We start from the raw sequence: 12,717 nt of genomic DNA, 5'->3' as shown, positions 1-12,717 counted from the left end.
TCCACTTACTGGCTGTGTGACCTCGGGCAGGTTTCCTAACCTCTCTGTGCCTTAGTTTTCTCCTCCATCGACAGGGAGAGTAATAGCACTTACCCCTTGGCGTTGGTGTGTGGATTAAATGAGCTCATACGTATAAATGCTGAGAGCCGGAGTGGGGGGGTCGCTCCGGGGATGGCGGCTATCACTGGCTTTCTCTCAGGGCTCAGAGCACAGGCTTTGGACCAAGCAGACATGGCGAGAACCCCATTCCTCTACCCACATGCTGTGTGGCCTTGGTCAGGTCACTTAATTCCATGAAGGGCTGCTCCCCTCATCTGCAAAGATGTGGGTGGTGCCCACCTGGCAGGTCAGGCACACAGTAAATGCTCAACATGACTGGTGACCGAGAGTCTTAGAGAGAACACCCCTGAACGCTGCGCGGCCCCACGCCCTGCAGCCTCTGCCCTCCCCGTGGTGGGCACACGGGACAAAGGGTCATGCTCCTTCCCCATGCCTGGCACTCACTCGGGTGCCATCTCACTGACCCACATAGTTGTAAAATCATGGAGAAGGGCCAGGGCAGGCCACAAGCTGAGACTGTCCATCGGTGGGCTCCTGACCCCTACCCCCCACCCCCCCCATCCTGCAGCTTCCAGCACCTGCCAGGTCCCATGCAGACCCACCCACCGCGCCCATCATGTTCTGTCTATAGGATCCCGTGCCGTCTCCTCTCCAGCTACATCCCTGGGCTCCTCCTTCTCCGGATGAACTAGGCACCCCTGCTCTCAGAACACAGCCCTCAGCTCAGGCTGCCTCCTCTGCCCAAAGAGACCTCCCCCCCTCCCCACATCCCCTTTCAGTTCCCATCCATCGCCCCAGGCCCAGCTCAGATGCCACCTGCTCCACGTCGCTTCCCCTGAGGCCTGGAGCCAGGAATGGTTCTGTGCCGCACGGTCTTGCCCATGCACGCCCGGACACACTCAGGCCCTGGCACGCACTCACACACCCACACGGCTGTGTGTGTCCACACACCAACCCTCACCCATGAGTCGCTTGAGCAGCGGCCCCGCCCTTAACCGTCTCCACATCTCTCATACTAGCTCGTTCTATCAAATTCATTCAGTCTGGTCTTCCAGAAGGAGCGTGCCCCAGTGGGAAGGGGGTGCAGGTGGGAGACAACGGCCGTTGTTTCATATTTGAGTTTTGCTAGGGAGTGACCTAGGGGCATCGCTGAGATGCCCAGAGCCTCAGTTTTCTGGTCTGTGAAATGGGACACCGGTGCTTGCCTCATAGTGCCAGTGGCTAACTAGAAAAAGGATGCAAAACCGCCCAGTCAGGACCTAGCACGTGAGCACTGAGTAAATGCTAGTTCTTGTGAATCACTTATTCATTCGCCAGTACAACTCACGATACTTGCTCTGTGGCAGGCCCCTCGGGGACTGCTAGAGTCGCAGCCAACCCCTCCGTCATTGAGTTCCCAGAGCAGTCCCAGGCTGTGATGCTCCATCACTCAGGGATGCATGTCCTGTGAGGTCCCTAATCAAGATCCCTTTTAGGAGCCTAAAGCTTTTGGACCGTCACCATCTATTTCCCTTGTCATGGGGAGAAAATTTAAAGGGCCCAATGGTTTATGACTGTTACCTCTTTATATCAACTGAGTCCCAGGGAGTTCCGGGAAGCCTCTCACCTTGTCTGGCATGAAGGTGAACCGAGCGTGTGAGCGAAACTCCTGCAGGAAGCCTCTGTCCAGTTTGCTGTTGACATTTGCTGCTGAAGGACAGAAAGACCTCTCCACCGTCCCTTCAAAGTAGATGCTGGTGTAGGCAAATTCTCCATGTTTGCTTCCAGAAAATTATGAGGAGGGCGTGAAAAATTAGTTTCTTTCATGAGCAGAGAGGCCTGAAGTTCGGTCATTTCAGCCTATCAGGCACTATCAATTTGTGGCCGGAACACAGGTATAGGAAGATAATGCTCCGATTGGTGTCTGGGCGTCGTGGTGTCCCCAAATTGCCACCTCATGGCTTACTTCAGAGCAACCCGAAATTAGGTCTGGCCTGGAGAGGGGGGTCACCCCTTATTATGACAGAAGCTTGAGGCAGGGGAAAGACCCCTGGTGGGTTGTGGCTGGCTCTGAGGATGTGAGAGAGCCTCTTCCCCTTTCTAATCTCCACTTGCATTTCCTCATAGAGGAGAAAGGACTTCCGGTGACCCAGTTCCCAGGATGTAGGTGAAACTGACACGGGCAGTGGTTGGTTCTGCTGTGTTGTTGGGAACCGGAGAGCAAGGACCTGGGTTCAGACGTGAGCCCAGACCCTCAACACACAGTCCCTCAACCGCTGGTTCTCGGTGACCCTAAGGTACAAAGCAGCCAATGGCTGGGCCCGTTGCGGGAGACAAGGGAGGGGGAAGGGGGGCCTTCCTCTCCCAGCCCTTTCGCTGGAGTTGTCCCCAGGAGAAGGCATGGAGTTGACTGCGACCCAACGGCAGGAGAATGAGGAAGTCTCAAACCACACTCAGGACTCCTCGTCCCAAATCTCACACTTTCTCCGGCACATGGCTAGCCTCAGAGGTGCTGGCTGAAACGGCCGGCGTCCCTCGATGCCCTTCCCGGAGTTCCTGCCCACGAGGCTCTTCCAGGCTAGCCGCAGAGAGGTAGATATGGAAATAAAGCCGGCATGGGCTACCTCACACAGCAGAGGCACTGCCAGAGTGGCAGGGGAAATGCTTCTGTTTCTGCCAATCTGTGAATTGGGGAAGTCAGAACATGGGAGAATCACTATCGAAACTGACATTTACTGGGTTTTTCCTTTTCACACACATGGCTGAACGCCTATGATAAACTTGGACAGTGGGATGCAGACGAGAGGTCCGGTGCCTGGCTTTAGTCTGGGAAATAGACAGGGAAACTGATGGTTAACCCAAGGAGGTCAGGGCCTCAGCAGAGGGGCTCCAGGAGCTGGGGCAGATTTCGGCGATCCCGGGAAGCCTCAGAGACAGCTTCCCACAGGAGGTGATGCCTGAACAGAACCTTGAAACAGAAGTTGAACGGCAAGAAGAGAAAGGCATTTCAAGCAACGGGACGCGTGCAAAGACACAGGTAGAAGTCATAGCAGAGGGATGCGTGCACGTGGTGGTTCCGTGTGATAATTTGTACCATAAGCAATAGAAGGTTATAGCAAAGGGCACTGACAGTCATTAACTGCATGTCCTGTGAGATTGCTCTTATCAACTTATTTCACAGATGAGAAAACCCAGGTTCAGGGAGGACCTGGGCAAGGCTTCCTCTACAGAGCATGGCACTGAAATGAGATCCAGACTGTGGGTGGCTGAATATATTATAACACCCTCCATATGAAAAGAGGGGATTCAGATTCAAATTCAAATTCAGATTCTAGGAATATTACTAGGACACTGTTGACTACCAGCAGCAGAAACCCAGTTAAAAGAGGCTGGGATTGGTGGAGGTGGGGAACCGGCTCATAAAACTGCAGAGAACAAGAGTAGCTTCAAGGATGGCTGGATCCAAATGCACAAATGTCGTCAGAAATTTATCCTTCTCCACCTTTCAACTCAGTTCCACCCTGTGTTAACTTCAGCCTCTGTCGGAGTCTCCCTGGGGTGCCACCAGCAGCTCCGAGGTCACATCTTACCACCTTGGCAGGTCCAGTGGGAAATGTGTCCTTTCCTACGGTTCCAACTTTTGCAACCAAAAAGTTACAGGCCTACGTTTCGTTGGCTGAGGGGGCGGGGGGGGGGGGGGTCACGTGTCTACCTCTGCACCCAGGCCTGGAGCCAGGGCGAAGAGTAAGAGGTCAACCCCCTCCCTCACGTGGGCAAAGAGTGAGGAAGGCTGGATCCCAAAGAGAAGGGGACTCGAGGATAGGAAAAGGTGAAAACGACAACTGCTTACCATAGGCACTTACTGTGTGGACACTGCCTTATGTGCCCTCAAGAACCCCATTTACACCCTAGCTTCAAGTGTTAGGGCTCAGGGCGGGACGGGCCATGGGACTATGGAGGGGGTCAGGAAATACTAACCCTACCAGTCTCTCTGGACTCTGTAACGTAGTACGGTCTACACGATATTGAAATTTAGCTGAATGTCTCATCCCAACTTACACCTGGCATGGATGGCAAACTAAGGAGCGGAGGAGGGCTCCATGCCACTAGCCTTTATTATGTTAAATATGCATCTTAAAATTAAAAGAGGCTAGAGATTCCACAAGATAAGAAAGAAAGAGAATGAGGGGGGAAAAGGCAATTTAAAGGCAAAGTGAGAGGGGCGCCTGGGTGGCTCGGTCAGTTAAGCGTCCGACTTCAACTCAGGTCACGATCTCGCGGTCCGTGAGTTCGAGCCCCGCGTCGGGCTCAGGGCTGACTGCTCGGAGCCTGGAGCCTGCTTCCGATTCTATGTCTCCCTCTCTCTCTGCCCCTCCCCCGTTCATGCTCTGCCTCTCTCTGTCTCAAAAATAAATAAACGTTAAAAAAAAAAAATGTAAAGCAAAGCGAGAAAACACAGGAAAGGTTAGAGGTGGGGCAAATATAAAACACAAAATCACATTGAAGAAATCAGTCAAGGTATATCAGTAATCATGATACGTGTAGATGGAATAAACTGACCACTTAAGAAAAATAAAGGCTGTCCGATTTGTTTTTTAACCTAAACGTTTTTTTGCAAGAAATAGACTTAAGGAAACAAAAATGTTGAAAGTATAAGGAAAGAAAAATATAATATGCTAGGCAGATACTAACCAAAAGAAATCTGGGTAGCTATATTAATATCAGACAAAGTGAATTTTAAGCAAAATATATTACTAAAGATAAATATAGTCACCATATTTTGAAAAAGATTCTATTTACTGGAATGATAGTAATTCTCAACTTGTACATACCCAATAAACTAGCTTCAAAAATATGTAAAGTAAAATTTACAGAACTACAAAGATTAATCACAAACATCATAGATAAGCAATAAGAGTATGGGGGGGGTATTATTTTAGAAATTTTAGATGTTACAGAGATTAAGAAAGATAATAAGAGTGCTGTAATCCATTCTATGCCCTAAACAACAGAAAACTCAGATATAGGGAATTTTTTCTAGCAAAATAGAACTTGCCAGAACTGACTTGGAATGAAAGAGAAAACTGGAATGGTCCTGTAACCATTAAAAATAAATAAAATGAATGAAACACCAGTAATACTTGGTTTTCAAAGGAGTTCTGCCAAGTACTCCAAGAGCAAATCATTCCAATTCTGCACAGACTCTATCAGAGGAGAGAAAAAGGGAAACTCTCCTATTCATTTGATGAGGCCATTATAGTATAAATTCAAAAACAAGTATGAGAAGGACATGACTAAAAAAGAAAATGGAAACAACTCAGATGTGCATCGACAGGTGAATGGACAAATAAATTGGAGTACAATGTAATAGACTTTACAACAGTGGCAATGAACTGCAGGGACATGCATCAACACAGTTTCAACTAACTGAAAAAAAATATGGCATTAAACAGTAACAACAACAAAAGGTAGCTACAGAAAAACAATCATAAGACATGATTTCATTTATATAAAAGGGAAATACTAAATTTTAAATACTTTCGATTTGTATTTTTAATCATTCTTTGTTTTTTTCTGTTTTTTTTTTTACAAGCGGTGGCATGTTTTAGTCCAGAGTAAATTATAGTTATTACATAAGTTTATGCTTATTACCTAAGTGATAATGATTGAGATGTATGCTGAGAGATTGTGTATGCCCCAAACCACTACATGCATTAAATAACCAAAATTTTAGTATCTGCAACTGTGTATTAAGCGATAAATAAGCCAGTATTTTTTTCAAGCCTTTTAAATGCACTCAAAACGTCAAATAGGTGGCAGGTCTTTCCAGGTATGTGAAACTTACGTTTGCGGTTCCAAAATATGGTAAAAGTTGTTTTGTTTACAGCCGTAAAGTGTTGTGGAGCACTGCTGTGATCATAAAGTCTAGAAGGTTGGTTGTGTTTAGTTATAAAATGTTGTAGAAGGTTGTTTTGCTGACCGTATTATTATTGGAAATAGTCTACCTCAACTAATGCTCTGTGTTCTTGTATTAGACAAAAGTGTTTCGGTTGCAAGCGATAGGAATTCAGTTGGATAGCCCTTGACTTACCTTCGTTTCACATGCTCCCAGCTTCTCTGCCTCATAAGAAAGATACAGTAGTCGTGGAAAGGACTCTCTTTCTCCCAGTTTGAGTTATGGACTCACCTCTCAAGCAGTCACTGTTGCCACGTGGATAGCTTAATCCAAAAGCATCCCCTAGGGGATGGGGCCCAGTGATTGCACTCCCACCCGGACCACATGCTGTGGGGAGTGGATGGTTCCCAAAGGAAGGGATGTGGGGCAGATAAATCACATTTGTCCACTCAAGTTTTATTTCAAGATGATTATCATCTGTGAACAGCCTTGTGGGAGCTAAATCTGGATTGTCCCCGTTTGGAAAATGACAATACTGCTGAATTAATTATTATTTCATGAAAAGAAAAAAGCTGTAATTTACAGCCTCCCTCCCCACCACCCAACCCAAAAAGTAAAATGCAGGCAGAACACTGCAATATGTTTTTTAGGGATACGTAAATATTTGCTGAAACAAGTCAGTTCCTGGTAAATTCTGTTTCGTAACCTGAGAGGTGGTTATACTGGTATCCATTTTCGTATTCTTTTATATTCTTTAAATGATGCGTTTGTGTTTTTTATGTAGTCTCTTTGGGTGTATAATGTATTTCATTTAAAAATATTTAATGACAGAATGGACAGGTAACAAAAAGATATGGCTGAGTAGAGAAGTTATTTGAGATGTTTATTTTCTTTGTTTTGTTCGTCTCTCCGGCCTGAATTTTTTACCAGGATCATGTGATATTTCCATAATAATATTATTTTAAGTGATGTGGAAGCTCGTTAGAAGGGAGGTAGTTCTTTCCTAGCCACAGCTAGCTTTTCTTTGATAATTTCAGTGAAAGTCAGTTTATCAGAGCTGCGTCTGGAATGTTAATCCAAGGGTAGATACCTGCCTGCTTGGTCAAATATGTACACTGGCTGGCATGGAGGACTGGAGCCTCGGAGGTGCCAGGGGTATGACCTTGAGGTCCAGGCGAGGGCAGGTGTTCTGGGGAGAGAAGGGCTGGCCAGACCTACAGAGAGAGTTTGGGCCACTCGAGGACTCTAGCAGTGGCTAAGCTGGAGTGTACCTACACACCTAGGAAAGCCAGGGGGTCGGCGGCCACTGTCCTCTGTGTCTTACAAAGCCAGGCATCCAAACCCACAACCCCCATCTAACAGATTCTAAAGGTGAGCTCGGTGCTCTTTGCTCTCTTTATGTAGAAGGGAGGAGCAGGGAGTTTGATTCCTCTGGCAGCCAGATTACCTTAACAGATGATGGCAGGAGCTGAGGCCCCCTGTGAGTTTCACAGGACACCCCGAGGAACTGCAGTGGGTCTCAGGACCAAGCGATGAGTGGCTCCCAGCTTGAAACCGACAAGGAAAGTTACCACTCCAGCCTAGGCAGGGAAGCCAGAAAGTAGGAGGCATTGGTGGCTTTAGACAGAGCTATTTTGTCCTGCCCTGGAGCTACAGAGACCCCAGACAGAGTCTCTAAGGTCACCATACAATACTTAGCTTCTCCTGTGTTTGCACTGAGGGTGAGCTAGAACGTGTCGGGGACGAGGAACCACACTCCCCAAACCGCAGCTGCTTGCGCATTCCCTTCCCCATCCAGTCCAGCCCATAGTCTTCTCCCACCTGCATGATAACACACTTTGCGCTGAAATTTATTTGTGAGGAAACTTGATAGTGTCACCATAAACGGAAATGTACTATCACTTGTGGAAAACACAAAGAACTCGTGAACATAGATACGATGACACAAAACAAGGTCTGATCAAAGTTTGACCAGACCCAATCGCCTGATGAAAGCTCTGAGCCTGCCACCTGTTCTCGGTCATAAAGGGAGACCTGCAGGTGTTGGGTAGGTCTCCAGGCACTGAAAACAGGGGTGCCACGCTGAGCCTTTCCCTCTGACTTCATGAAGCTTGAAATAAAAGTGATGAGGGAATTCTGACTCCCTGAAAGTAGCTAAAGAGAAAAAGCAGGTCTGCCATCCACACTGCAACAGGCAACGGGGCCAAGGAAATTTGTATGCCCAGAAGTGAGGGAAATCCTCTTATTCCTCAAAATGTATGCCAAATGCTTTGTTAAAAACTTTCCTACCAACCTTTGGGCTAACTCAGTCTTCAGCGATCTATTCTTTGATCAGATTGACTCAACAGAGATTAACGGAGGAACTACTATATGCCAGCCATAATTGTCGGGGCAAGTGCCTTGCCTTTAGGGAGCACACTTTCTAATGGACAGATGTGTTCGCAACTGATTTTAAGGCAAGGCTGAATAAATCTGTGTGTCTTCTTCTCCCAGCCTTCCCCCGAACTCCTGCAAGGCATGCTGTAGATTGTTCGGGAATCATTTCATCTAGAGTCAGAAACAGCAAACATTACCTGGGCTCCTATTGTGAGCTAGACAATGTGTGGGATACCTTCGTACATATTGTGTAACACTTAATCCTGCCAATAATTGGAAAGGTGGTTACTTTTTCCTCCGTTTGGGTTCAGAGGAGTTCAGGGGCACACAGAGCATGTTAGAAGCAGACTTGAGATCGGAAAGCACGTCTCCTGGATGCTCTCCTTTGTGGGTTGAGGGAAGTCCCGGCTGCACATGGGCAGCCCTGGTGGCAAAGGAAGGGCTCCCACCCCATCCCACCCCACCCTTCCCAAGGCCAGCTTAGAGGAAGCAAAGGCCAGAGGCTAGGTCCTGGGCCCACTGGCCTTGCTCCATGGTCACCTCAGCCCTGACCTGTGCTTGTGTCTCCTCAGGAAGCCAGCGCTATCCTGCACTGTGTGCTCCGGCAACCTTCTAAGCTGCTGCAAGAGTCTGTGGGGGCTTAGGTTCCTCCAGAGACACGTGAGAGGCCCCTCAGAGGAGCAGCCAGGCCAGCCACTGTCCGAGGAGCCACTGAGGACACCACCCCAGGAAGCGGTGAGGACTCTGCCCTCCGAGGCTGTCTAGACCCAGCCCAGGACACAGAAGATACTGCTTCTGGTCACCAAGATTTGACTCCTGGAGCCATTAAGGACCCAGAAGCCCCCAGAGCCACCGAAGATGCGCCCTAGCCCGAGTCTAGGGAGTCCCAGAGCACGCAGCGGGGTGCCGGGGTCCTTGGGTCTAGTGTGGTACGGCCTGTCCTGTGCCGGGCATTCTCAGCAGATGCTCAGAACTCTCCTGGGTCTGGGTCCGCTGAATCCCATGGGTTCAGAGCTCACGTTGGTGCTGGCCCTGAGTCACAAGCAGAGATGGCTGGACGTTGGAGGTGCGTGCACAGGTGTGTGCATGGATTTGTACGTGCAGGAACGCGCAGGCCCTCTGAGCACAGCAGACGGCGTTGCCATAAAGAGTTAGTCTCTCACTCCCTCATGGGTTCTGTAGGATGAAGGAGAGGAAAGGAGAGGGAAGGGAAGAGAAGAGAAAGGAAAGGAAGGAAATTAGCCTTTAATGAGCACCTTCTGTGTGCCGGGTACGTCATCTACATGAGTTCACATAATCCTTATAACAGGTGGTAAGAATCACCAACCTACTTGACAGAGGTAGAAACTGAGGCTCAGAGAAGACCGGGGCCTGCCTCAGGGTACTCAGCTAGTATGTGTTCCCGGCTCACAGAAGGCACTCGAAAAATAGCTGTGCAGGGAATTAGCAAGTAGGAGCATGGGTAAAAAGCCCGGCTTCAAGCCCAGGCTCTTGCCATGACCTTGCACTGCTTCTCAGGAGAGAGATCAAGGTATTTCCTTGACTCAGCCTACCTGCCTCTTAGCGAGGCTCAGAGCCGGAGCCTAGGGGATCCCTTCATGCTGCAGTACTAACCCTCTCTGGTGCTTTTCATCAACAAGAAGTGGTGTGGAGCGGAGCGAGCATTCGAACATTCGGGGCAGGTCCGGGGTGGGCGGTGGTGGTTAGTGCGCCGGAGTCCTAGAGGGAGAGGTGGCCTTGCCGGGTGGGGGGAGTTGGCCCCACAGCGCCCTCTGCTGGGTACGTAACCTTGGGTGCGTCAGTAGGGATCTTTCTGACCATCTCTTGACTCCTCTGTCCAAGGGGGTAAGATGGCCTATTTACAGGGTTGTTGATGAGACCCAAGGCAGTGAGGGTGACGACAGCCTGGAGAACTGAGGGTGTGCGTGGACCCTCACTGCTAACCACTGCCACTGCCCCTCCCTGAGCCCACTCCTTCCTTGGTTCCAAGACCCCCTCGTGGTGTCCCCCTCCCTGCACACCTATGCCTTCTCAGCCCTCTTGCGACTCACTGTCCTCTCCCCGGCTGTCCGGTGTGCCTGTCCCAAGGGCTTTCTCTTCTCACTGCGATTTCTCTCCCTCTGTGACCTCGTCTGCGCCCTCTTAACCGAAGTTACCAGGAGGCTTCCCTGTGAGGAAATGACTCACAGATTTGTACCTGGACCCCAAGCTTCCTCTGGGAGCTTTCCAGCCACGACTGTGGCTTTCCAGCCACGACCTCCAGCCTGGGTGTTTCAAAGGCACCTCGCTTTTAGCATGTCCACAACCACACTCTAGACCTTTTCGCTGCACCTGCTCCTCTCCGGGTTCCCGGTCTCAGACAGACGTCTGCCACTGGCTTTAGAGCCCGAGCCACTGGCCAAGGAGGTCAGCCTTGGCACCTCCCTTTCTAGCTCCTCTTGCTCAGTTTTCTTGAGCCCTAGTTCCACACGTCCCCACCTTCTGGTTGATTCTCCGCACCTGCCCTGTCCCCACTCGGCCCCACTGCCATCCCTCGGTCGGGACAATTGAGACAGCTTCCTGACAGCTCTCCATGTTCCCTGCTGGCCTTCCTCCAGCCTGCCTCCCCACCCAACAGCCACAACGGGCTGTGCAAAACGCTAATATGGTCACGTCGCGCATGCAAGAAACCATCTTTCTCATGGCCCACCAGCCCTGCATGGTCAGCCCTGACCTGTCCCTCCAGCCTCCTCCTGCCATGGTCCCCTCTGTCGCTTCACCCCAACCCCACTGGCTTCTCTCTTTTGTTTGTTTATTTTATTGCTCTTTGCAGCTACTAGGCCATGCACAAGGCTGTTTCCATGACGTGAGACCATGAGATCTCAGCTGAAATATCACTTCTTGAGGAAGTCTTCCTTGACCCACCCTATTAGGTCAGGCCTCCCCCACATACCCCAGAACTGTCCTCAGAGGCCATTGATTGTTTGTAATTTACAGTCATCTGTGTGGTTCTCTGTCCGTCTCCCGCACTCAGGAGGTCATGGGCCCTGCCTATTTCTTTGGACCTTTGTATGTCTAGCCCCTAGAAGAGCGTTTGGCACATAGCAGGGGCTTTACGCGGTTTATCTGCCAGCATACTTGAAGGCATGATTTGCCCCAGTGGCCCTCAGAGATGCTCAATTTCTTGGCTGGATTCCATCTGGAAGCCCCAGAATCCCTTCCTCAAGTTTTCTTGGGAGTCTAAGGCAGGTGGGTCTCTAAGTCATGGCCAAGTAGTTGGAGGCATAAGACTGGTCTGGCTGATCACGGTCTCAGCTGGTCAGGGCTCCAACCCATCGTGCCCACACACCACCTGCCACTGCAGGGGCCTCCTTCGGGTCTGTCTCTGAGCTGCCGCCACCCTTCTGGAGGCTTCCTAGAGCCTCTGCTGGCTGCAGAAGTGGGGCACATGCTGTCTAGAGGAGGAGTGTCTGTGGTGGGTCCCCAAATCCATGTTCTGTGTTGCGACCATGTTCCAATAAAGCTATCGAAACAGATGCTGCCTTGCGGTTTTATTTTTTCACTTCCTGGTGAGGAATACTCCCCAGACTTCGTCGTACGGCGTGTCTTAATTTAGAAAAAGAGTTATGAGAAAACACTGCGGTAAAAGCCAACTTGGAAGCTACCTTAAAAAGTAAAAGAGTCCTCGGGGAACAAGGGTTCATCATAGGACACCATGCTGGCAATGAAGGACAGGCTGGTCGGAAGGATCAGGCCTTTGTCCCGCTTGCCCTGTGAGCCAGGTACGTGGTAGGCTCTCGATAAGGGTTTGTAGAAGGGAGTATTTCTGAAATTGCCAGCTTCCGAGACGCCTTTGTGAAGTAGGAGAAGAGGAGATCTTTAAAATGGAAAACGTGTCCATCAAGGAAGTCTGCATGCGGTAGAGTAGGCACAGGCAAGGGACCAAGAAGGTCAGGAAGGTCAAGAAGAAGTTCACGGAGTTTGTGCCAGGAGTGAGTCCCAAAGGCACCGATGAGAGGGTTTGGAAAGTGAAAGGGGGAGCTGACCAGAGTCGAGGTCACCGTTTGAGGACAGGGCGGGGAGCAGTGTCCCCTGGGAGGGAAGGGAAGAGCCCGGAGGAGGCCGTGGAATCCTGAACGTGGGGCCTTGCAGAGAAGGCCCAGAGGCGCGCGCCTTGTCGAACGTCCCCGGAGGCAGAGAAGGGATTCCGTGTCAGCTCAGCCAAAGCTCACGGGAAGTGATTGGCTCAGAATGGGTTGTTACGTGGGTTTTCTCAGGGGAGAAAAGACCAAGATGTGCTAAGGGGGATTGGGAAAGATGAGAGTGGCAAATGGAGCCAATAGACGGTGTTAAGCAGTTTGTGTCGATGGAAGAAGATGACAGGGGAGTGTCCCCCGAACTGTACTAGTGGGTGTGACGAATAGTGG

General features: G+C 50.1%; 1 protein-coding gene across 2 annotated transcripts in view; it reads left to right on the top strand.

Moving 5' to 3' along the window:
* The window catches only part of HRH2 (histamine receptor H2), a 53,071-nt gene extending 41,254 nt beyond the window's left edge, over positions 1-11,817 (top strand). For both annotated transcript variants that reach the window (XM_042991995.1, XM_042992002.1), the window contains exon 3: positions 8,884-11,817. In XM_042991995.1, the coding sequence (XP_042847929.1) occupies positions 8,884-9,076 (193 nt within the window). In that variant the 3' untranslated portion in view covers positions 9,077-11,817. The remainder of the gene's footprint in view (positions 1-8,883) is intronic.
* Positions 11,818-12,717: the final 900 nt, after the last annotated feature.

The sequence above is a fragment of the Panthera tigris genome, chromosome A1 (genome assembly GCF_018350195.1).
Source record: "Panthera tigris isolate Pti1 chromosome A1, P.tigris_Pti1_mat1.1, whole genome shotgun sequence".
NCBI classification, from domain to species: Eukaryota; Metazoa; Chordata; class Mammalia; order Carnivora; family Felidae; genus Panthera; species Panthera tigris.
The sequence above is the reverse complement of the archived record's forward strand: the minus strand, read 5'-3'. Positions and strand labels throughout refer to the sequence as shown.